The 26,171-nt window shown below is 35.1% G+C and overlaps 1 protein-coding gene across 2 annotated transcripts in view; it reads left to right on the forward strand.

Annotated features, from left to right (window-relative positions):
* NDUFS4 (NADH:ubiquinone oxidoreductase subunit S4) overlaps nt 1-26,171 on the forward strand; it is a 114,071-nt gene that overhangs the window by 22,521 nt on the left and 65,379 nt on the right. For both annotated transcript variants that reach the window (XM_026510686.4, XM_026510685.4), the window contains exon 2: nt 22,830-22,908. In XM_026510686.4, the coding sequence (XP_026366471.1) occupies nt 22,830-22,908 (79 nt within the window). The remainder of the gene's footprint in view (nt 1-22,829; nt 22,909-26,171) is intronic.

The raw sequence follows: 26,171 nt of genomic DNA on the forward strand, positions 1-26,171 counted from the left end.
TTAAGGTTGAGAACTACACGTTCTGCTGTTATAGTCCACATTAAACAGACCACATGATTTTACTTAAATTTGTTCAGTTCTATTTATTTTAGAAATAAAATCAATTAAAAAATGGGATCTAGGGGTGACTGGGTGGCTCAGTCGGTTAAGGGTCTGCGTCTGGCTCAGGTCATGATTCTAGGGTCCTGATCCCCACTTCAGGCTCTCCCTACTTGTGCACTGTCTCTCTGTTTGAAATAAATAAAATCTTAAAAAAAAAATGGAATCTATTAGTGTTTAAGGCATTTTGGAATATTGTAGATATTGTTTAATTTACGGGGAGGGAGTTGGGAGGAGGCAAAATAAGAAGCAGTGGTGGAAAAATAAGCATTTTTGGGAAAAGAATTCATGACTTTTCAACTAAAGTTTAAACTACTGATTTTGTGGTACTATACCTAATTTTAAAATAAATTATGAGCATGTTTTCCAAGACTGTATCATATATAATAGGCACTAAATGTGAATGAATCAAAGTAATACGCTAAACATTTTTAAATTTCCTTCTTAATCCTGCAGCATTGACTGCTCAGGCAAAATTGTTAAGGAAGTTTTTCTTGACAGTCCTTCCATATCCTATCACACTTACCACTCCTCAATACAGTTGTTTTTCCATAAATAGAAAAGCACCTAAATATACCATTATCATAGAAATTACCACTAACTTTCAAAGTAGTGACATTGATATTATTGTGTATATGTCTGCCTTTCCCCAATAAAAATCTTCAAAGCCAGCTACTGAGTCCAGCAGTGTGCATAAGACATAGTAGATGTTTCTTTCTTCCTTCCTGTGTGTGTTTTTTTTTAAGATTTTATTTTTTTTAAAGTAATCTCTGTACCCAACATGAGGCTTGAACTTACAACCCCAAGATCAAGAGTTGTATGTTCTGTCAACTGAGTCAGGCAAGTGCCCTGACATAGTAGATGTTGAAGTAGATTTTTTAAAAAAGATTGATTTATTTATTTTAGAGAGAGAGAGTGCGAGCACGCGTGTATAAGTGGGCGGGACAGGCAGAGGGAGAGGATCTCAGGCCAACTCTGAGCTGATCATGATCCCAAGGTGGGGCTTGATCTCAAGACCCCAAGATCACCACTTGAGCGGAAACCAAGAGTGCGATGCCCGGGGTGCCTGGGTGGCTCAGTCGTTGGGCATCTGCCTTCGGCTCAGGGTGTGATCCTGGCGTTCTGGGATGGAGCCCCACATCAGGCTCGTCCACTGGAAGCCTGCTTCTTCCTCTCCCACTCCCCCTGCTTGTGTTCACTCTCTCGCTGGCTGTCTCTATCTCTGTCAAATGAATAAATAAAAAATCTTAAAAAAAAAAAAAGTGGGATGCCCAACCCACTGCACCACCTACATGTCCCTCAATAGATTTTTGATTGAGAGTAGGCATTAGAATCTTGATGTACATTCTTAAATATATATATAGTCAACAAAGTTCAGCTGGGCTTTTTGAACATAGATATACTATTTTGTAGTTGAAGTATTACTAGCTCTTGCCAGATCTTTTAGATTTTTTTCCAAAGAATATTTCATTGCCTGGCTATTCATCAACGTAACCAAAAATGTTTTAAAATTAAGGCATCTTTTTATACCTTTTTATACCTTTTTAAGGTATAACATAATAACTACAGTTAATAACACTGTATTGCATATTTGAAAGTTGCTGAAAGGATGGGTCTTAAAAGTTCTCATCACAAGAAAAAAATTTGTAACAATATATGGTGATAGATGTTAACTGTGGTCATCATTTCACAGTATTTACAAATATTGAATCATTATGTTGTACACTTAAAACTAATATGCAGTTTATATCAGTCATACTTCAATTAAAACAAAATCCTCTTTAGTTGAATATTTTTATTTTTATTATTTTTTAAAGATTTTATTTATTTGAGAGAGAGTACGCAAGAGCACAGGAGCAGGGATAGGTGAAGGGACAGAGAGAGAGAGAAGCAGACTCCCCGCTGAGCGGGGGGGGGGGCAGATCCTAGGACCCTGAGATTTTTTTTTTTAAATACTTTATTTGTCAGAAAGAAAGAGAGCACAGCAGGGGGAGCGGCAGGCAGAGGAAGAAGCAGGCTCCCTGCTGAGCAAGGAGCCTGATGCGGGACTCAGTCCCAGGACCCTGGGATTGTGAGCCTCTCAGGCGTCCCTAGTACCCTTAGATCTTGACCTGACCCAAAGTCAGAAGCTTAACCGATTGAGCCACCCAGGTGCCCCTAGGTGAATATATTTAAAAGATGGAATGTAATTATGAAAAGTCAGTGGAAAAAGTAGTGGTTTCATGTCTCACTTTCTTATTGATTATATTAGTTTAGTGATTGGAATCAAATTATATATTCACATGACTATTTATGTAAACATCATACGCTTAGGTCTCTGGTCTCAGGTTTAGCTAAATAATTTTCTCAAGGAAGTCAGTGGGCTTTTTAATTACTTTTTTCAGATTTATCAGTCTACAGTTTTACTGACTGGATTTAGGTAAATGTTATAGTGATTGTTTTTTTTTAATGGTATGAAGGCCTATAAAATGATTAGTTGAATCATAAGCAGCCTATTTTCTTTATTAAGCTAACCACTATGAAGTTGTGTGTGTGTCTTTCTTTTTATGTGGCCTTTTGTGCTCTTGTGCATATATATTTTGTTGTGTTATGTTTATGAAATGATGTAAGTCTAGATTGTATTTTACACTTTTGGTTACATTTTAGATTCTGTTTGAAAATTTTTTTAATTAAAAACATTGTATTTATTTGGCAGAGAGAGTGAGAGAGCATAAGCAGGGTTAGTGGCAGAGGAGTAGGGAGAAGCAGACACCCCACTGAGCAGGGAGCTCTATGCAGGGATTAACTGACTCAGCCACCCAGGTGCCCTTATTTGAATTTATTTAAACAAATTAATAGGTCTGTTAACTTTACACAAGCATGCATTATTTTAAAAATAATACTGTATTTCAGTATGGCACTTTTGCTAAACTAGTACAGAATATTTTCAGTTTTTCTTTTATTAACAACTCATCGTTAGTTACAGTAATTTATTACTAATTCTTTACCTGATTTCAAAAAATTACTGCTCTAATACAGGACACAGTAGCAAACATCTACTATAGCTATTTTGGTAAATGAATTGTTTCAGATTAAAATAATCTGAAAATTTTTGTGTATTTCAATCTGTGTCTTAGAGTGGGTATGAATCTTTTTAGGGTTAATCTATAAAAACTTAAAACTTTATTTATGTATTTAAGAGCTCACATGCAAGCGGGGGGTGGGGAGGGAAGAGCAGAGGGTGAGGAACAAGCAGACTCTGTGCTGGGTGGAGAACCCAATGTGGGACTAGATCTCACTACCCAGAGGTCACAACCTGAACCAGAATCAGGAGTCAGACACTGAGCTGACTCAGCCACCCAGGTGCCCTCAAAACTTAAAACTTCTAAATGGAATTGTTAGTTTAACAAATGTAGTTTCTCAAAAATAATAATGATTGTTAATAGTGTTACTTGAAATAGATCAGGAACTGTGCTGAGTGCTTGTTATCATTTATACCTGATTTAATCTTCTCAGTAGCTCTGGGAGGTGATACCTTAGCTCACTAACGGTAGATGGTAACAACTTCTGATGGTAGCAATTGTTACAGGACAAAAATTCAAGGAAATTTTAAAGATCTAATTGGCTTTATTAATTGATTCATGAATTAGGCAACATGCCAGCCAGCAAGTAGAAACGTGCTCCAGAGGGTACAGAAAGGGAAAGGTTTTTATTTTTTATTTATTTTATCTTATTTTTATTTTTATTTTTAAGATTTTATTTATTTATTTGACAGAGAGACAGCCAGCCAGATAGGGAACACAAGCAGGGGGAGTGAGAGAGGAAGAAGCAGGCTTCCAGCGGAGGAGCCTGATGTGGGGCTCAATCCCATAAAGCTGGGATCACGCCCTGAGCCGAAGGCAGACGCTTAACAACTGCACTACGCAGGCGCCCCAGGGAAAGGTTTTTAAAAGCAGGACAAGGAGGTTATAAAGAGAACAAAAGATTCTTTTGGGTAAGGTCACCTTTGGGGGGGGGGGCGTGTCTTATTAGGTTGATTATCTGATCTTCCTTTGGGGGATGGAGAGAGGCCCATATTACCTCGTTGGTGCTGACCAGTAAATTCCAAACTGACTATTTTAAAACCACTTTTCTGGGGGAGGTTGAAACTGCAAGTAGTTGGATATTAAGCCCCAGTTTGGTGACTTGGCCCAGCATGACTCCATTTTGGGCCTGTGTGTTTTGTGTGTGTGTGTGTGTGTGTGTGTGTGTGTGTGTTAGCAGAATGGTGTGCTGTCAAGTCAGGTAACAGGGTTCTCCATGAAGAGGTTTGTTACAGGCCCTATGGTGAGAGACTTGGTTCACTAAAGATAGATAATAGCAGTAGTCTGATAGTAAGAATGATTATGTCAGACAGCAGTGTATTCTTTTTTTTAAAAGATTTTATTTATTTATTAGAGAGGGAGAGAGAGTGCACAAGCATGAGCAGGGGGAGGGGCAGAGGGACAAGCAGGGCCCTGGGCTCCATCCTGGGACCCTGAGATCATGACCTGAGCAGAAATCAGATCCTTAACTGACTGAGCCACACAGGCGCCCAAACAGTGTATTCTTTGAAGTGGGAGATCCTAGGCCCATATGACCTTGAGTGTTCTAAAAATCTAGGCTGCTGAGCTTGCTAAATTGTTAAGCTTTCTTCAGTGGTGCCCATGTAATTTTCCTAGCAATCATGTATTTCAAATACTCATTTTATCAAGGAAAAAAATATATTTTTAAGATTTTATCTATTTATTTGTCAGAGAGAGTGAGAACACAAGTAGGGGGAGCAGCAGGCAGAGGGAGAAGCAGGCTCCCTAACAAGCAAGGGGCCCGATGTGGGACTTGATCCCAGGCAGATGCTTAACCGACTGAGCCACCCAGGCATCCAAAGAAAAATAATTTCAATCTTGCTTTACACCAGTCAAAAAAATCTTTTGATATAAATTTTGATAGTGATAGTTGGAATTCATGTTCATAAGTGATATGGGAACAAAGGCAAAAGAAAAATTAAATTTCCTTACTACTAACAGCCCATTGACCAGTCCTTGAAACAGGCAGAGTGACCTTTCTTTAGCAACTCAGCTGCCTCGATGTTAATATTTTGCTAAGGGCAAGAGGCAGTCTTATCCCAACCCCCCAGAATCTTTTATGTCTTCTTTAACATATAAAAATTCCTTTGGAAATTTCCTTTATCTCTCTTCTCCAAGATACAGGTTGGTAATCATCCTTCAAGCATATGGCCCACTGATAGATTTCTGAAGGATCTCATGACTGAGTTTTTACTGAACACTAGTAAGTGACCTTTTCCTAACAATAGCTAGCCCCCATCAGCATCCTGGAAACCTTGCTTCTAAAATTCCTTAGAGACTTTAGTGCTATCCCTGACCCGATCCCAGCTTGAAAGTATATAATCGGCCATTCCATATGACCCCAGTGCAGCTCTTTCTGCCCACGGATCCTGTCCCCCATGCTACTGAGAAGATGTTAAAAAAACACCTTTTGAGGCTCCTGACTTGGGCTCAGGTCATGATGTCATGTCGGGGTCCTGGAGTCAAGCCCTGCGTCTGCTTTGGGTTCAGCAGAGAGTCTGTTTTCCCCTCTGCCCCTCCCCCCACTTGTACTTTCTCTCTCTTTTTCTCTCTCAAATAAATAAAGTCTTAAAAACAAAACAAAACACCTTTTTGCACCGAAGATGTCTCAAGAATTCCTTCTTGGCCGTCAGCTCCAAACCCCACCACTTCAGACCACATAAGTAAGTAGCCACTTCTGGAGAGCACAGCTAACCATTTGTGGGTGTAGATTAAAATTAACTTGTACATATTAGATGGTACTATTAATACTGAAGATTTATTTTTTCTTACTTCAACAGCTGGACTAGCTAACATTTACTGAGTCTTGACCAAGTGCCAAGCACTTACTAAAGCTTTATATACATTGTCTCATTTAATCCTCACAGTAACCACATGCAGTGAGTAAAAATATGGTCAACATGACTTTTTAATGTAATATTTTGAAGATAATGCAGTCATAGAATTTTGTATATGTAAAGTAAATTGTAAGAGTCTTTTTTATCTCTGTTTCTGTTTGCTCATTGACCTCTGCTCTCCCACCCCCCAAGAAATAATTGTTATTAATTTCTAATGCTTGGAGTTTGTGTGTATTCAAGCAAATACATTTTTACTCCTTTCCATTTTTCCATAAGTAGAGCATACTAATATTTTTCATTTTCTTTCAGTTTTCAACTTTTTTTTAAGTTTTTATTTTTTTAAGTAATCTTTACACGCAACATGTGGCTCAAACCTGCAACCCTCATGCTTCACCAACTGAGTCAGCGAGGTGCCCGTCAATTTTTCAACTTTTTATTAAAATCTTCACATATATAAAAAAGTTAGACTACAGTGAATCCATAAACCTACCACCTAGATTTACCATCGTTAAGATTTTGGTGTTTTTTGCTTATTTTGCTTTTATCTATCGTATGTTTTGGTAAGCAAAATGCATGTGTGTGTGTGTGTGTATGAGCAAAATGTACAAACACATATATTCTTTTTTACCTAAGCTACTTGAAAGTAAATTATCAAAGTTCAGGTACTCCATCCCTAAATGCTTGCATATTTTAAGATAAATTACCACCAGTCAATGAAGAATTTTAAGCAAAGGAGTGGAATGATTGGGCATAATTACTTGGTGATGTGGAAGATGCCTTTAAGGAAATAAGACTAGAGTCAGGGAGACCAATTAAGTGATTGATGTATTAGTCAAGGTGGGAGGGAATAAGGATAGGATCAGTGGATTTGGTAGTGCTTTGTAGTTAATTGGACAGAAAAAGAAAACTGAGAACCTCTGGAAAAGATGTGTTCGTTCATCTTTTGTAGGGTTCCCTTTCCTCTCTTTCCCGTAAGTGAGCTGGTAATTTTGTTACTAGAGGGAAAGAAGTGAACATTTCTCTTTATAGCAGGCACTCCATGCCAATTACTTAACATGCTGTTTAATTCTGCCAGTCATTCTGTGAGGTATTATTATCCTTATTTTTGCAGATGAGGAAATTGAGGTGCAGAGCTGTGAAGTAATTTGTTCAAGATTATATTGCTCTTAAATGGCAGATCTGGAATTTTAACATGGGTCTGACTGATTCTGAAGTCACTATGTGACCGTTTTCCAAATTGTTTCATGAAGTTTAAAAAAAAATTGTTAGTGATTTTTTTTTCTTCTGAGTGTATTTGTAATTATTCTTAATCATGTTATCATCAGCCTCTAAGAAATTGTGTGCCCGAGTGCCAGGTTTGCTAAGGGACAGATTCTTCATCTTTGAATTGAAGAGTAAGCAGCACCTACCAACTAGCTATCTTTTTGATGGAATATTGCTAGATGATGAATACTAATCTGTTCAGTTTTCATGTCTTGTAATTTCAGCACATTTTCTGTGATCAAATTTATTGTTTATTATCTTTTAAATACATATTTATGATACAAACATAATCCCAATGGTTTTATGGCAGTTAGAAGTTTTAAACCAAAAGATTCCTAACCTGAAGGAAATAAGCAACAAGTTGGAATACTTCAAAGTGAAGATAAATGAGGATAAAATACATAGGGTTTTGTTTTGTTTTGTTTTTTTAAATAGGTAAGCTGTCCAAGATGAAACAGTAGCATTAAAGCTGGTATGAAGCAAATCATCTCATAGCTCATCCGTCTAAGCTTTGGAGCTCTAAGAAAATAAATCGTGTTGTCCTTAAAGACATGCTTTTTTAAAAGTGACATCTTGATTCACTTGAAAATAGTAAACTCTCAATATGTAATACTCCCAACTTCAGTCAATGTGAAACAGACATCATACAACTTAAGTTCTCATATGGCATTCCTTAGAGAAGTACATGTATAGAGAATTGCTTATCAAGCTGTATCAGTCAAGATACTAAACCCAAAAATATCTGTGGCTTAAACGAACAAAGATTTATTTCTTGTTCATGTTTCATGGCCCTAGTGGGACAGCCAGAGTTCTATTCCTCCACTATTTGTCCTCACTTGGGGATTGAGACTAACCACTGTTGGTTTCTCTGACGGGGGAAAAGAGATAGGCATTTATACACTGACTTTTAAAGCTAGTAGGTAATGTCACTTCTTTTTCTTTCATTGGCTGAAGTAAGTCACATGCCCACACCAAACTTTAGATATAGCAGTGAAGTGTAATCTTACCATGTGTTTGGAATGAGAACTAGATTACTGGGCACAACTATAATGATTAACACATAAGCCTTGTGAGGAACATAGAAAAAAACTTTTTAAAGATTTTGTTTGTCAGAAAACGTGCATGCATGCACAAGCTGGGGGAGCAGCAGGCAGAGGGAGAGGGAGCAAGGAATCTCATGCAGAACTTGATTCCAGGACCCTGGGATCATGACCTGAGCCTATGACTGAGCCAAAGGCAGATGCTTAACCGACTGAGCCACCCAGGCATCCCGAACATAGAGAATTTTGTGTGGTTGATTAGTAGGATCTATTTTTTTTTTAAAGATAATACCTATGAAGTGATACTATTGTGATAAATTAAGGATCTTGATGCTAAAAGTTAAACAAGGTAGAGAACTGAAAATGGCTAGTAGTTACTTATTTGACAGTTAATTCGTTCATCTGGGCTTACTTTTCCTTGTGTTTTGTTCTTTATAACTTCACAAATATATTAAGAAGTTTTGCTTTTAACCACTATCTATTGATAACATAAGTGTAGTCTATTATGTAAAACGTGTTGAAAAGTGGTACTAAAGCAATGGTCTGAAAAATCACTAGGATAGTAATTGGTATTAAGTATATTAGTAAAGTAACTTATTTTGTGTTACAGAGACATATACTAGAGAGTCTTTTTGGAAACTATGCTACCTGAGGCAGTATAGAGAGTGATTATATTAAAGTTCAATTTGATCTTCTAAAAATTTGTGAAGAAGTGATTGATTATATATATATATATATAGATCTACATTAATTGATTATATATATATATAGATCTACATTAATTGATTATATGATTATATATACTTATACATACATGAAGAAGCTTTTTCTAGGCATAGGTATAAATCTTTGGCTTTGACAAACTTGTATGTGTGTATTCCTCCTTATTAGTGGTTGTAAACATGTCAACAGTTTCTTTACAAGGCATATTCTTTTTAAAATATTGTAAAATACTCATAATGCAAAATTTACGATTTTAACCATTTTTAAGTGTAGTTCAGGGACATTAAGTATATTCATATTGCTGTGCAACCATCACTACCATACATCTCCAGATCGTTTTTTTTGTCTTTTAGAACTGAAACTCTCTACTCATTAAACAATAACTCTTTATTCTTCTCTCCCCCCAGTCCCTGGCAACCACCATTGTACTTTTTGTTTTTATGAATTTCACTACTCTAGGTATTTCTTATGAGTGGAATCATACACTGTCTTTTTGTGACTGACTTATATCACCTATCATTTCTTCAAGGTTCATCTGTGTTGTAGCATGTATCAGAATTTCCTTCCTTTTTAAGGCTGGCTAATATTTTATTGTATATATATACTAAATTATTTTAAATCCATCCATCTGTGGGTTTCCTCCCCCTTTTGGCTACTGTGAATAATGCTGCTATAAACATTAGTGAACAAATATCTAGTCAGGTTCCTGCTCTATTCTTCAGGATATGTATCTAGAAGTAGACTTGCTTGATCATATGGTAATTGTTAATTTTTTAATGAATTGCCATACTGTTTTCCACAGCATCTATACCATTTTACATTTCCCTCCAGTGATTCCATTTTCTTCACATCCTTGCTTATTAGCACTTGCTCCCTTCCCTTCCCTTCCCTTCCCTTCCCTTCCCTTCCCTTCCCTTCCCTTCCCTTCCCTTCCCTTCCCCTTCATCATCCTAATGAGTATCATGTTGTGTCTTTTGGTTTTGATTTGCATTTCCCTGATAACTAGTGTTGTGTTGAACAGCTGTGCATGTGTTTATTGGCTATTTGTTTATCTCCCTTTGAGAAATGTCTCTTCAAGTCCTCTGCTCATTTTTGAATTGGGTTAGTTGTTATTTTGTTGTTGAATTTTAGTGGTTCTCTCTATATTCTGAATATCCCTTGTCAGATTATGTATTTTGCAAATACTTTCTTTAGCCAGTTTCTTTTTCTCACTGAATTATATTCCATTGTATGGCTCTACCACAGTTTATCAGTTCACCTATAGAAGGACATCTTGGTTGCTTCCAGTTTTTGGCAATTATGAATAATGCTGTGATAAATATTCTTGTACAGATTTTTGTGTGGACATATGCTTTTAGTTCAGTTGGGTAAATACCTAGTAGCACAATTGCTGGATTGTATGTTAAGACCATGTTTTAGCTTTGTAAGAAACTGCCAAACTGTATTCCAAAGTGGCTGTACCACTTGTGTTCCCACTAGCGTGAATGAGACTCTCTGTTGCTCCACATCCTTGTCAGTATTTTGGTGTTGTTGGTTTTTTCTATTTTAGCCATTCTAATAGGTGTGTCGTGGCATCTCACTGTTTTGAGTTTTCAATTCCCTGATGAAATATGATGTGGAAAACCTTTTCATATGCTTATTTGCCATCTGTATATCATCTTTGGTGAGGTGTCTGTTCAGACCTTTTGCCTATTTTTTAAATGGGTTGTTTTCTTGTTGAGTATGAAGAGTTCTTTGTATATTGTAGATACAAGTTCTTCATCAGATATGTGTTTTGCAAATATTTTCCTCCAGTCTGTGCTTGTCTTTTCATTGTTTTAAAGTATCCTCCACAGAGCAGAAGCTTTTTAATTTTAATGAAGTCCAACTCATCTATTTTTTCCTTCATAGACTTTGCTTTTGGTGTTGTATCTTAAAACTCAGAAGCAAACCAAGGTACCTAGAGTTTTATGTTACTTTCTAGAAGCTTGATAGTTTTGCTTCTTACTTACGTTTAGGTCTGTGATCCATTTTGAGTCAATTTTTGTGAAAGGTGTAAGGTCAGTGTATAAATTTGTTTTTTTGCATGTGGATATATTCCAGTTCCACTTAATGAAAAGATTATTCTTTCTCCACTGGATTGTCTTGTTCCTATCTCAGAGATCAGTTGACTATATTTGAGTTGTCTGTTTCTGGGCTATTGGTTTTGTTCTACTGATCTGTTTGTTTATTCTTCTGCTAGTGCCACACTATCTGGGTTACTGATAATGTGTAGTGAGACTGAAATCAGTGTTTAATCCTCTAATTTTGTTATGTGTTAGATCTGTAGATCAAGTTGGGAAGAATTGACATCTTACTAATATTGAGTCTTCCTATCCACGAACATGGGATGTACCTTCATTTATTTAGATACTTTGTGATTTCTTTCATCAATTTTCTAGTTTTTTATATAGATTTTGTATGTATTTTGTTACATTTACTTCCATATATTTATTTATTTATTGGTGGTAATGCAAATGGTATTGCATTTTTAATATCAAATTCCAGTTACTCATTGCTGGTGATTTAAGAAAGCAGTTGGTTTTGTATATTAACATATCTCACAAATTGCTCTTATAATTACTTTTTAGTTCTAGGTTGTTTTTTGTTAATTATTTAGGATTTTTCTTTATAGACGGTGTTGTCCTCTGTAACCTAGGACAGTGTTATATCTTCTTTCCTAACATGCTTACTTATCATTTCATTTTCTTGTCTTACTACTATTAGCTAAGACTTATACTACAGTGTTAAATAGGAGTAACAAGAGGGGATATCCTGCCTTTACCCAGTTTAGGAGTAGTTACTCACCATTAAGTATGTTAGTTGTAGGTTTCATGTATATGTTCTTTATCAGTTTTGGAAGTTCCCCTCTATTCCTAGGTTGCTGAGAGTTTTTAGTATGAATGGGTATTGGATCTTGTCAGATGCCTTTTTTTTTTTTTTTAAGATTTTATTTATTTATTTGACACACAGAGAACACAAACAGGGAGAGTGGCAGGCAGAGGGAGAGAGAGAAGCAGGCTCCCTGCTCAGCAGGCTCCCCGTTGAGCAGGAAGCCTGATGTGGGGCTCAGTCCCAGGACCCTGGGATCATGACCTGAGCCAAAGCCAGATGCTTAACTGACTGAGCCACCGAGGTGCCTCATTGTCAAATGCCTTTTATGTGAACATGTGATTTTTTTTTTTTTTGCTTGTTGATGTACTGGATTACATTAATTGATTTTCAAATATTGATCCAGCCTTGCATACCTGGAATAAATTCCATTTGGTCATGTTGTATAAATCTTTTTATTTTGTTGAGGATTTTTGCATCTATGTTTATAAGAGATAATGGTCTGTGGTTCCCCCCCCCTTTTTTTTTGGTGTTGGTGGTTAAGGTAATGCTGCTTTCATCAAATAAGTTAAGACATGTTCCCTTCTGGAAGAGATTGTAGAGAATTAGTATCATTTCTTCTTAAATGTTTGGCAGAAGCACTGTCTGGGCTAGGTGCTTTCTTTTTTTCTTTTTTTTGGGGGGGGGGAAGGTCATTAATTACTGATTCAATTTCTTTAATAGCTGTAGGCCTATTCAGATTGTTTCTTCTTGTATGAGTTTTGGTATTTTGTATTTTTTCAAATAATTAGTTTATTTCCTCTAAGTTACCACATTTGTGGGCATACAGGTATTTTTAATACTTTTTATTATCCCTTTAATGTGTATAGTGTCAATAGTGATGACACTTTTTTTTTGTTTTTGATATGGTAATTTTCTCTCTTTTTTCTTGGTTATCCTGGCCAGAGATTTATGGCTTCCTCTGATCTTTTCAAAGAACAGGTTATGGTTTTGTTGATTTTTCTTTCTTTTTAAAGATTTTATTTATTTATTTGACAGAGATAGAGACAGCCAGCGAGAGAGGGAACACAAGCAGGGGGAGTGGGAGAGGAAGAAGCAGGCTCATAGTGGAGGAGCCTGATGTGGGGCTCGATCCCGGAACGCCGGGATCACGCCCTGAGCTGAAGGCAGACGCTTAACCGCTGTGCCACCCAGGCGCCCTGGTTTTGTTGATTTTTCTTTACCAATTTCCTTTTTACAATTTCATTGATTTCTGCTATAATTTTTATTAATTTTTTCTTCAGCTTGCCTTAGATTTATATTGTACTTTTCTATAGTTTCCTTTGGTAGAACCTTGGATTATTGAATTTATACCTTTTCTTTTCTGATGTATGTATTAATTGCTAAGTATCTAAACACTGCATTTGCTGCATCCCACAGATTTTGAAAAGCTGTATTTTCATTTTCATTTGGTTCAAAATATTTTAAAATTTCTGAGACTTCTTTTGACCCATAATTTCTTTACAAGTATGTTGTTTAATCTCCAAATAATTAGGGATTTTCCAGTTTTCCGTTATTGGTTTCTCGTTTAATTCCATTGTTGACTAAGAGCATACATTGTGTGATTTCTGTTGTTTAAAATTTTTAAAGTGTGTTTTATGGCTCAGAATGTGACCTATTTTGGTGAATGTTCCATGTGATCTCAGAAGAATGTATATGCTGCTGTTTTTGGGTGAAGTATTGTGTAAATGTCAGTTAAATCTACTTGATTGATGGTCTTCATTTCAACTGTATCCTTACTGGTGTTCTGTTGGCTGACTCTGTCAGTTACTATTAGTATAGATTACTTGAAAATAAAATCTTTTATTTTATTTTATTTTAAAGAAGAGCTTTGAAGTCTCCCAGGTATAATAATGAATATCTGTTTCTCCCCTGTAGCTCTTTTGATTTTTGCCCCACATATTTTGACATTCTCTTGTTGGGCATATATACCTTAAGGGTTGTTAATGTCTTCTTGGAGAATTGACTGCTTTCTCAGGATGTAATACCCCTTCTTATTCCTGATAATTTTTTCAAAGTGATCCCTACACCCACTATGGTGCTCAGACTCATGACCCCGAGATCAAGAGTCATTTGCTCTACCGACTGAGCCAGCCAGGCGCCCCATTCCTGATAATTTTCCTTGTTGTGAAGTCTACTTTGAGATTAATATTGCTATTGCAGTAAGATTTGATTACTGTTAGCATGGTATATCTTTTTCCATTTCTTCACCTTTAATCTGTCTGTGTATATTTAAAATGAGTTTCTCTTAGGGAACATATCATTGGTTCTTGGTTTTTTTAATCCATTCTGACATGTATTCTCTTTCAGTTGGTGTTTTTAGACTATTCTTAAAGTGATTATTGATAGAGTTGGTATTAATATGTGCCATGTATATATCATATATCCTCTGTTCTCTTTCTCCCTTTCTTAGGTGATTTTTTGCCTTAGTTTCTAAGAGTCCTTTGTATATTCTAGATATTAGTGTTTTAACCACTAGGTAGGCTGTACTTATTATCTCTGATATTTCCTTTAGTTTGTAGTACCCTTTGTTGTTCAGAAGTTATTTTTCTTTCACAGTTTATGGGTATTGTGCCTTATGTCTTGGTTAAGAAAACTTTTCCATCCAAATGTTATTTTAAAAACCCTTATATTTTATTTTAGTAATTTGCATACAACACAGTGTGTGTGTGTGTGTGTGTGTGTATCCATCTGGAATTCTTTGGTAGATGATATAACTATTTTATAACAGGAGTCAAACATTTTTCTTCCATGAAATGCTACCCAGTTGTTTCGGTATCACTTATTAAATAGTCCATCCTTTCACCGCTAATGTGAAATTGCTCTTTTATTATATAATAGATTTACAAATCTATATTATCTGTTTTTGTACTTTCATCTGTACTGTTTATTTGATCTGTGTGTCTGTGCCTGTGTTAATACCATATTTTAATTATTGTAGCGTATTAGTTGGCAAGGCAGATCATGCCTTCTAGTTGTTTTTCAAAACATTCTTGGTTATTTTTGTGACTTTTTCTTTCCAATGAGAATTATCTAATTTTATAAAAATTCTGTTAGAATTATTATTATATTTAACTTGTAGATCAGTAATTGAAATCTTTATGGTAAATTTGCTTCCAGTTATTTACAAGATATTCTGAAGTACAGCAACTCAGTTCCTTCCTTTAAGGGATTCCAAACCAGTAGTTATTTTTTATTGGCCAGTATAGCTCAATGATTTGACCTTCCTAAATGTGAACTTTCCATGTATTCATTGTGTTTTGTAATATAATTGCTATCATCAGCATGATACCTGTTTCTTATTCCCTTAATTTTCTCCTTATTTCTATTTATTTTGATGACCTGTTGTTACAAATTTGGGTAGATCTGTTTCTCCTTTCCCTTACCTTTTCTGTCATGCCCTCCCAATTTCTTCATTATCAGTCTCCAAAACCTTGCCCACATTCTCCTTCTTTTACTCCTCAGTTTCATTCCAAAGTCTGTTATATAAGCATAATTACCCTTATCCCTCTTGCACAAATCTTTCCTTTATCTGTTGGATGGCACTCAAAGGATTAGTTTAAGTTTTTGGCTGAGTTGGGTCCAGAGGCATGACTGCTATTAGTCTGTGCTACAAGTTCCACCTGGCTCAGAAGAATGGGGAAAAGGATACCTATGAACAGGAGATTGTTAATTTTTACTCACCTGACCAGTGGAAGACTTTAAGATAATATTAAGTCCTGTAAGTAAAGATTAGAAATTCTGTAATAAATCTGAATTAGAATCAAGGAACTTATTTGTGAATAGATTATGTTATTTTCATTGTTATTTCTACTGAACTTAACCAGAGTATTTGTAACATCCTTGCCTTTCCTTTCACTCCACGTATTTTCACAGAATATTAAAATGGTCCCTTGGGGGCACCTGGGTGGCTCCGTTGGTTAAGCATCTGCCTTCAGCTTGGGTCCTGATCCCAGGGTACTGGGATTGAGCCTAGCATCAGGCTCTTTGCTCAGTGGGGAGCCTGCTTCTCCCTTTCCCTCTGCCACCTGCTCCCGCTGCTTGTGCTCTCTCTCTCTGTCAAATAAATAAAATCTAAAAATAAGTAAATAAAATGGTCCCTTGACCCCTCATCTTTATTTTTTCCATTAACAATTACCTCTTTCTTGCTTCTGTCTAGGGAGTAGAGTATTACGACAGTTTAAGTTTTCTCTATTGATTCAAGATCTTGAAAAGCTTCAAGATCATTAACTTGAAGGTGATTGACCCAAATGCTAGCATATTTTAAGCCTGAGATAATTATTGTGACATGGAGAATGTGTATGTTTTTATTTTAATATTTCAGTTAGAACTCTTAGTAATATTTTCTGGAGGTTTAACACTTCTCTATGGAACTAAAAACACTTTCTGATTTAATGTGAATTTGGATTATAATTCAATTTCCAATAAATTAACAATAGACATAATTGGTTTTAATCGAAAGGTTGAGGATTAATTGATTCCTTAATTTTTTAAAAGATTTTATTTATTTATTTGACAGAGAGACACCGAGAGAGGGAACACAAGCAGGGGGGGGTGAGAGAGGGAGAAGCAGGCTCCCTGCTGAGCAGGGACCCTGATGCTCGGCTCTATCCCAGGACCCTGGAACCATGACCCGATCCGAAGGCAGACGCTTAACAACTGAGCCACCCAGGTGCCCCAGATTCCTTAATAATTTATATAGGATTAGGAATTTTACTCTGTGTAGAAGTTGATCAGTTCATTTCTGGTCTTTTGAAGTTACTGGTTCAATTTTAATGTTTATAAAATCATCTTCACTTATTTGTAGGGATGTTTTTATTATCTATTGTTGGACACAAGCTACCCCAATATCAGTTGCTTAAAACAACAACAGTCATTTATTTTGCTCACAAATCTGCATTTTGGGCAGGTTTTGGCAGGGAAGTTTGTCTCTGCTCCACATGGTGTCTGCTGGGATGGCTCAACTTGGGCTAGAGGATCATTCACATGGCCAGCAAAGCGATGTTAGTTATTGCTTCTCCTCATGTGGATCTCTCTGTGGGGCACCTTGGACTTCCTTACAACATGGTAGGTGGGTTCCAAGAATGAATATCCCAAGAAGCAATGTTCTAAGAGACAGGAAATGGAAATTGCTAGTTTTTAAAGGCCTGAGCCTGGAAATACACATAGCCTCAGTTCTATATTATATTGATCAGGCAGTCACAGGGCTCAGATTCTAGGAATAGGGGACCTGCAGCTCTTGATGGGAGGGATGAGGGTCAAAAAAATTTGGAGCCATGTTTCAAACTGCTACAAGGGATATGGGAATTTTATTCTCCTTAGTTGATAGTTAGTTTGCTTCAAAGGGAGAATAGTGTTAGTACCTTGAATCAGTACAGTTCATTCTTATTCTTATCTACTATTTTCCATTGCAAATGGTTTCTTTTTCTCTTTTCACCATTAAGACTTTTTTAAGAGTGTATTTTGAAGTAGTACAAACAGTATTTGCAAGATGTATACGAGGAAAATAAAACGCCAGTCAAAGAAGTCAAAGATCCTCATGAATATATATAGACAGGAAAACTCAATATTGTTAAGATGCCAGTTCTTCCAAACTTAATTCAACAGTCTCAGTCAGAACCTCAGCAAACTACTTTGTGGATGTCAAGAAACTGATTCTAAGCTTATATAGAAAGGCAAAAGACCCCAAATATTCAATGTAGTAGTGAAGAAGAGTAACAAAGTCAGAGGAATGGTACTGACTTTAGTACACAGCTATGGTAATCAAGACAGTGTGGAATTGGTGAAGAATAGACAAATAGATCAATAGAACATAACCAATAGCCCAGAAACAGACAACTCAAATATAGTCAACTGATCTCTGAGATAGGAACAAGACAATCCAGTGGAGAAAGAATAATCTTTTCATTAAGTGGAACTGGAATATATCCACATGCAAAAAAACAAATTTATACACTGACCTTACACCTTTCACAAAAATTGACTCAAAATGGATCACAGACCTAAACGTAAGTAAGAAGCAAAACTATCAAGCTTCTAGAAAGTAACATAAAACTCTAGGTACCTTGGTTTGCTTCTGAGTTTTAAGATACAACACCAAAAGCAAAGTCTATGAAGGAAAAAATAGATGAGTTGGACTTCATTAAAATTAAAAAGCTTCTGCTCTGTGGAGGATACTTTAAAACAATGAAAAGACAAGCACAGACTGGAGGAAAATATTTGCAAAACACATATCTGATGAAGAACTTGTATCTACAATATACAAAGAACTCTTCATACTCAACAAGAAAACAACCCATTTAAAAAATAGGCAAAAGGTCTGAACAGACACCTCACCAAAGATGATATACAGATGGCAAATAAGCATATGAAAAGGTTTTCCACATCATATTTCATCAGGGAATTGAAAACTCAAAACAGTGAGATGCCACGACACACCTATTAGAATGGCTAAAATAGAAAAAACCAACAACACCAAAATACTGACAAGGATGTGGAGCAACAGAGAGTCTCATTCACGCTAGTGGGAACACAAGTGGTACAGCCACTTTGGAATACAGTTTGGCAGTTTCTTACAAAGCTAAACATGGTCTCAGTATACAGTTCAGCAGTTGTGTTCCTAAGTGGTTACCTAAATGAGTTGCAAGCTTATGTCCCCACAAAAACGTGCACATGAATGTCATTACCAGAAACAACCTTAATGTTCATCAACAGATAAATGGATAAACAAATGTGGTATATATGATTTTGAAAGTTTTAACTCTTTGAGGTTTTAAAGAAAAACAGATTATGAGTTATTATTACATAGCACTTCCATAAGGGATTATTAAAACGAAGTAGAACTATACTCAGTTCCACTTGTTAGAATCACCGAGACTCATCAGTAAAAGGAACTTCAGAGCAACAAGTCCTCATTTTACAAATTTACAAAGAATGAAATTGAGGTGCAGAAAGGGTAAGTGATTTGCTCATAGACAGAAATAGTAGGTACTAAAACCAGAGTTAGAAATAAGATCTCTTGGGGCGCCTGGGTGGCACAGCGGTTAAGCGCCTGCCTTCGGCTCAGGGCGTGATCCTGGCATTCTGGGATCGAGTCCCACATCAGGCTCCTCCGTTATGAGCCTGCTTCTTCCTCTCCCACTCCCCCTGCTTGTGTTCCCTCTCTCACTGGCTTTCTCTATCTCTGTTGAATAAGTAAATGAAATCTTTAAAAAAAAAAAAAAGAAATAAGATCTCTTGTTTTCCATTTCCAGGATATCTCATTTTCTTATGGGAAACTTGTACAGAAAAACTAGATATAATAAATGGCTTGCTCAGTTTAATGGTAATTGATAATAATAATCACAGCCCTCATAGTTTATCCTTTGGGCTCAGAATTAAAGTTGACCCCTAAGAAACCTGGAAATGTGAAAAGGCCACTTAAGACAACAGGTGGGTAGACAGAAAGGCAAGTTTATGAGGCAAATAAAATTTCTAATTTCCAAAAAATAGGTACCAAATAGCAAAGTTCAAATTGCTACTTATTTACTGATGATTACGTATTAATCATTTCTACATGTATACTTTTAAGTGTTGTAATACATTGCCCAATAACATAAGATTATTAATATTTTGGCAATTTTTGTCTTTAGCTATTGGGAATTGTGCTATTAGGAACATGGGTGTACAAATACCTATTTGAGTTCCTGTTTTTAATTCTTTTGGGTATATATCCAGAAGTGGAATTGCTGAATCATGTAATTCTATGTGTAATTTTTTTAAGGAACTGCCTAAAATTTTTTAAGGAACTTTCCATAGCAACACTGCATGATTTTACATTCCCATCAGAAATGCACTATTTTCTCCTTTTTTACATCCCACCAACACTTATTTTTTTGATAACCATCCTAATAGGTATGAAGTCATATCTCATTGTAGTTTTGATTTACATTTCTCTAACAATTAGTAATGTCGAGCATCTCTTTATGTACTATTGGCTACATATAGATCTTTGGGTAAACGTCATTCAAGTCCTTTTCCATCCTTTACCCAGTTTTAATTAGGCAATTGGTTTTTTGGTTGTGTGACTCCCTCTTGAAATTTAAGATGTATCTCTACTTTGGCTAATTTAGTCAGTAGAGCATTGTGAATCTTGATCTTGGGGTCAAGAGTTCTAGCCCCATGTTGGGTGTAGAGATTACTTAAAAAAAAAATAAAGAATTATCCCTACTTACTGATTTCTAGGAGTTCTTTTACCTGTATTTTGGTCCTTACTGTTTTATATTGTAAATATTTTCTCCTTGTTCGTTATCTTTCATCTTCTTTTATAGTATCTTTGGTTTAGAAGTTTTTATATTTTCTGTCATTTTTTCCTGTATACTTTCTAGGTTTTATTTCTTGTTTAATGTTTTTATATTCTTATATTATTAATAAACACTTCATTTACTGCTACCAATTTACTGATGTAACATTCTTTAAAGGCTAATCAGCAAATAGATATTTGCTATATAATTTACATTTAATCTAAAATTAACTGTAGCTTATATTTTGTAGGTATAATTAATTAAATGCTGTGTTTGTAATTGACTCTAGATCTCTGTTGCTACCTTAACTATTTATAATCGGAGGAAAATTTTTCTCTACATCCGAGATTTGGTTTTTTAAAAATAATTGCTGTTTCCGTGATTAGGGAGCAGTTACTTTGCACATGACCCAGTGAAACCTACACACACATATACACATATATATATGCACGTATTATGTGTGCGTTCTTAGGCAAAATTTTCTGTGATAAATTCTATGAATATATATTTTCAAATAATAAAAATTTCTATTTATGATTACTTTGCAATCTAGCCTATCTTTAAAGTTTTTTCTTACAAAAAGTTTTGTGATTTTTAACTCTTTCTCATAGGATTGTTTTACTTAACATCTTTTGTCACTTTTTTATTGTGTTGTCTTTTATATACAGCATGATAAAAATATGAGATGGTTTTTCATCTATGTATCTGTTTATAAAAGTTATCTGTTTTCAGAAAGTGATATATAGCTTCATTCTTCTGATTAGTTGGAGATAAATCTAAAACTTTAAAAATACATCTTTATATATGCTTCTAAAAATTTGCTTTAGTTTATGACTAATATACAATAAGATTTTATTGTACAATTTAAGAGAAAATTGTTTAAATCATATTCACTGTGTAATCCGAAGTTACACACTTCATGGATTATAGAGTTTTAATCTATGTAGAAAACTTTGAAGTTTTAATCTAGCACTTCTCTTCATGAGAGGAACCCTACAGCTTCATTTTCTTGAAATGTAGTACATTTTTTAATATTTCCATATTTGAAGTTCTCCTGAGTTCCCTTATCATTGCCTGATTTTTTTCTTATAATATATTGATTTGGTGAAGAGTATTCAGAATGTTTTTATTGTCATATTATTGGTCTTAATGATTTCCAGAGTAAATAGATTTTAAAAAGTGCTAATTATACTCCTTTAATATAACAACCAACACATGTATTTTAACTGTTTGTATAAATAATTTAAAATAATTTCCATATAGATGTATTTTGTGTATATGTATTTCTGAGCAGGGTATTTAAAGTAGTAAGGAATTATATTAATTTGGGGAAATAACTGACAGATTTTTAAAAAATATATATAAGCAAAAAAGCCTTTTGTATTATCAGTTATCTTTAAATTATGCCATTAGTAGGTAGATTTTCTCTAAAGCTGTGTACACCATAGCTGTTGAAAGTTGAACTTTTGCTTGAGGTTTTGCATCAAATATTAGTGTTCATGTTGTGTCAAAATTATGATAGAGGTTTTACTTCATTTCAAGAAGAACGCACTTGGGACACCTGTGTGGCTCAGTTGGTTAAGCGTCTGCCTTCGGCTCAGGTCCTGATCCTAGAGTCCTGGGATTGCTCTCCCTCTGCCCTTTCCCCCAGCTTGTGTTTGTTCTCTCTTTCTCTCATATAAATAAATAAATTCTTTAAAGGAAATAGAGAAGAAAGAACTTAATACTGTATATTCTGTTGGTTTTGAAGTTTGAGTCATGATTGTATAAGCTAATTTTCTAAAGAGAAATCTACTTAGGTTGGCTTAATAATTTGGAAAATGTAAAATGTTAAATTTAACAAACAGTGACAGTATGACTTTTAATTAGTATAGAGTATGGTGTTTATATGACGTCAGACAAACAAACCTGATAGCTTTAAGTAATTTCTTTGGAATGAGGGTCAGATGATGCTAATATAAAGGAGCTAGATTCAGTGACCATTTTATTTCTTACTTAATATTTCTGTTTTTCACTCTTTAGACTTTCTTCAATTCTGTGAATGGGATACAGGACTAAACTAATAACATTAGTTAACATGATCGTAGAAATCATTTCTATTTAAACTACTTTCGTTTTGAAATTAGAGTGAAGAAACTTTGTTAACATTATATAATTAAATTCTATAATATTATTTTCGGCCATGAAGAATATGATTGAGAGTTTTCTTTTTCTTTCTGATGTGGTCATTTAGGAATCAGCATTCCAGAAGGATTGATATAGCTTTGCATTTCTGAAGGGTTGATAAAGCTTTGCATTTTTCTTCCTGGTAGTGGCAGACTAGCTACTGTACACTCATGGAGATGGTACTTGTCACTGATGGCCTTTCTGTGACAGAGAGCCTATAGACTGACATGAAGTGCAGCCTGTTGTGAACTCCTAAGTGAGTCTGCCAAAAACTCAGCACAGAACTAATTGGGGAGAAAAAGGATTTTTGTGCCCTCTTCTCTTTCTTTCTATTCTTTTTTGTTTTATAAGACAGATATTGTTAAAGTAGCTCATTTATGTAAGATTTGTCTGCCTCTCTTTTCTCATTGCATGGATCATTTTTTAACTTAAAGTCTTGCACTGCAGGTTGCTAAGCACTTCCACATGGAGGTTGGCCCAGGACCAAGCTCGAGACATGCAACTCATAACAGTTGATGAAAAATTGGTAAGAATTTTCTATTATACACGGCTATGATTCTGCCTTCAGGGTTCTTTTTGTACAATAGCTTTTCAGAATGGTGTTTTGGGTTCTTCCAGGAGAGTGATTTGAATTTGAATTTCTAGATTGTATGTAATTATAAGAGAAAATATTCATTACAAAAATATAATTTGGTTAAGCATTATACACAATATTAAGTCATATGCAGATATTAAGAGATTAAAATTACAAAAAGCTTCATTTTTGTGGTGTTGATAAGTAGCAATCAGAACATTTTAAATTAATGAATATGAATTGAACATGAATATTAATATAAATATAAATGAATATGTATAGTTTTTTTTCTCACTATACTCCTGTTTAATTAAGTTGTAAGACACTTAACCAGGTAGTACCTAAACTTAAGTATATTGGGTTTCTATGGAACCAATTGTTGTTGTTACTGTATGGATATATGTGTGTGTACACACACATGTTACATTTCTACATTATGCATGAGAGATTACAACTAGCAACAAATAAATAATATTCTGTTAATCAGTAGTGGATAGAATTATGGTAACCATCACTTAAACATTTTTTCTATGTGTGATGTTACTTTAGAGGTAACTTATTATTTATGTTTATATTGTAAAATAGCATAAATTTTGTAATGTCTAAGACTTGTAAAAATGTGTAATAGTATAAACGTGCTTTTTCATTTTTTTATCTGGTTTACCATTATCAGATGGATGGGTATGTTTCTTAACTACTCTTCTTCTGGTTGTACATTCTTTTATCACTCAGTTTTGACTCTGTAAGCATAATTTAATAGATCACACTTAAAGATCTAAACACTGTTTATACCACTAAAGATATAAACAGATATATAAATAGGTGAGTAAACAGACAGACAATGGATAGGTAGTTTGGAAAACTCCGATCTTATGCTTAAAGCTGGTTAGTTTTATCTTTAAACTGTCTCTTAGATCTGCTTGCTGACATTGGCATCATCCTAGTCTAGGCTACCATCATCTTTCACCTAGATTGCTGCAGTAGTTTTTAAATTGATCTCTATAGATACTTTAATCTTCCTTTAATTCATTTTCCAAAGGATAAACAGAATTGTCATTTAAACACTGGTTTTGTCACTTCTTGTGTATGATCCATTGGTTTTCTTACTGACCTAAAAGTAAACATTAAAATCCTTACATGGGTTTTGAGGTCTTGCGTGATTAAAGTCCTGCCTTCCTCTCTAGGGTTTATCTTGTACCACTGTGCTATATACACTGTGCTCCAGCCACACTGAGCCTGGAACTTGCTGTTCCTTTCCCTGCTTCAGGGCATTCACATTCCAGTTCACTCTGCCTAGATGCTTTTCACCAATCCCCTAGCTCTTATCCAGGGACCCTCTACTTCTTCTTCAAATATTAATCAAACAACACGTGCTTACTTAGTCAAGTATAAAAGAAGTGAGACAGGTTTGAGTGTAAGAGGAGGATGATTTACACATGCCATGCATTGATTAATTAATGAGGGTACTATTTTAATTTTTCCAGTGACCATCTTTTAAACCCCAAGAAATTTTCTTCTTGTTCTAATATTGTGGGGTTTACTCTTTATAAGATTTTCAAGTTTTGTAGAATTAGTAATGCTTTTAAGTTCTCTTCTTTCTAGTTTGAGGAATAAGCGAGGTAGCAATCTAGTTCTCTAAACAAGGTGGTGTGAATCATACCAGAGAGGTATACAGACTGCTTTGAGTTTTGTTTTTTATCTCATTAAATCAGTTGCATACTTTCAGTGAATTTTGTTGCCCTGTTTAGATTTTTTCCAGCTTTGTTATGTCTTTCTTGAAGTGTATTAGTCAAAATGTCTGTTCCAGCTGAAATCAGTTCAAGTCTTACTTATAAATTATTCATAGCTACTGAAGTAATATTTAAACAGATAACTGAAACCCATAGGTAATTTTCAAACATGAGTTTTAACCATTCGTTTAGGTTTATATTAAAATGCAAATATTAGATAATCAAATAGGTAACATAATGTTGATAGGGGTTTCAGGTCTTTTTGTTTCCACACACTACCTACTTGATGAAAGGTTCAGTTGATAGCATAATGACAAGACAAATGGCTGAAGGGTACTTCCAGAAATATTGAGCAATTGGAGTTGATTATGTTTGCATTTTGAACAAAAATTATTATAAAAATATATAGTAACCCCCCCAGCCCTTATCCACAGGGGTATGTTCCAAGACCCCCAGTGGATGCCTGAAGCCACGGATAGTACTATATATGCTATGTTTTATCTATATATACATATCTATGATAAAGTTTAATTTACGAATTAGGCACAGTAAGAGATTAACAACAATAAAATGGAATAATTATAACAATATACTCTAATAAAAGTTATGTGAATGTGATCTCTCTCAAAATGTTTTATTGGACTGTACTCACCCTTGTGATGTAAAATGCCTACGTGATAAGATGAAGTCAGGTGAATGATGTAAGCATTGTGAACTAGTGTTAGGCTACTATTGACCTTCAGATAGATATGTTAGAAGGAGAATCATTAGTTTCCAGACGGTGGTTGACTATGGGTAACCAAAACTGCAGAAAGCAAAACTGTGGATGGGGTGGTGCAGGAGTGGGGGATCTACTGTATATCAACATTAATGATAAAAATATTTCAAAATGTGAAGTGAATATAAGTATTTTAGAAGGAGATGTGGAAACAGCATTTTCACATCAATATTATGTAATGTAAACCAATTTATTAGCCAAGTATACCATTTTATTTTATTTTATTTTATTTTATTTTTATTTATTTATTTTTTTTAAAGATTTTATTTATTTATTTGACATAGAGACAGCCAGCGAGAGAGGGAACACAAGCAGGGGGAGTGGGAGAGGAAGAAGCAGGCTCCCAGCGGAGGAGCCCGATGTGGGACTCGATCCCGGAACGCCGGGATCACGCCCTGAGCTGAAGGCAGACGCTTAACGACTGCGCTACCCAGGCGCCCCCCAAGTATACCATTTTAATTAACTACTCAGCACTAGATTACTATTATATTTGTACCTGATATTGGATAAAAGAAAGAATCTTAATTGTAAGGTAAGAGAATTGGCCATTATCATGATTTCTATGGGATATTCTTACATAATACATTAAAATTAATATAGGTGATTCCTGTTATAGCCCAGGGCTTAAGCACATGGACTAAACTTAGTTGGGGATAAAGTTTTGTGGTTTTTGGAAAATGGGTCCTAGGAGTTTAAAACCAGAGGAT

This window comes from Ursus arctos, unplaced genomic scaffold (genome assembly GCF_023065955.2).
Source record: "Ursus arctos isolate Adak ecotype North America unplaced genomic scaffold, UrsArc2.0 scaffold_15, whole genome shotgun sequence".
NCBI classification, from domain to species: Eukaryota; Metazoa; Chordata; class Mammalia; order Carnivora; family Ursidae; genus Ursus; species Ursus arctos.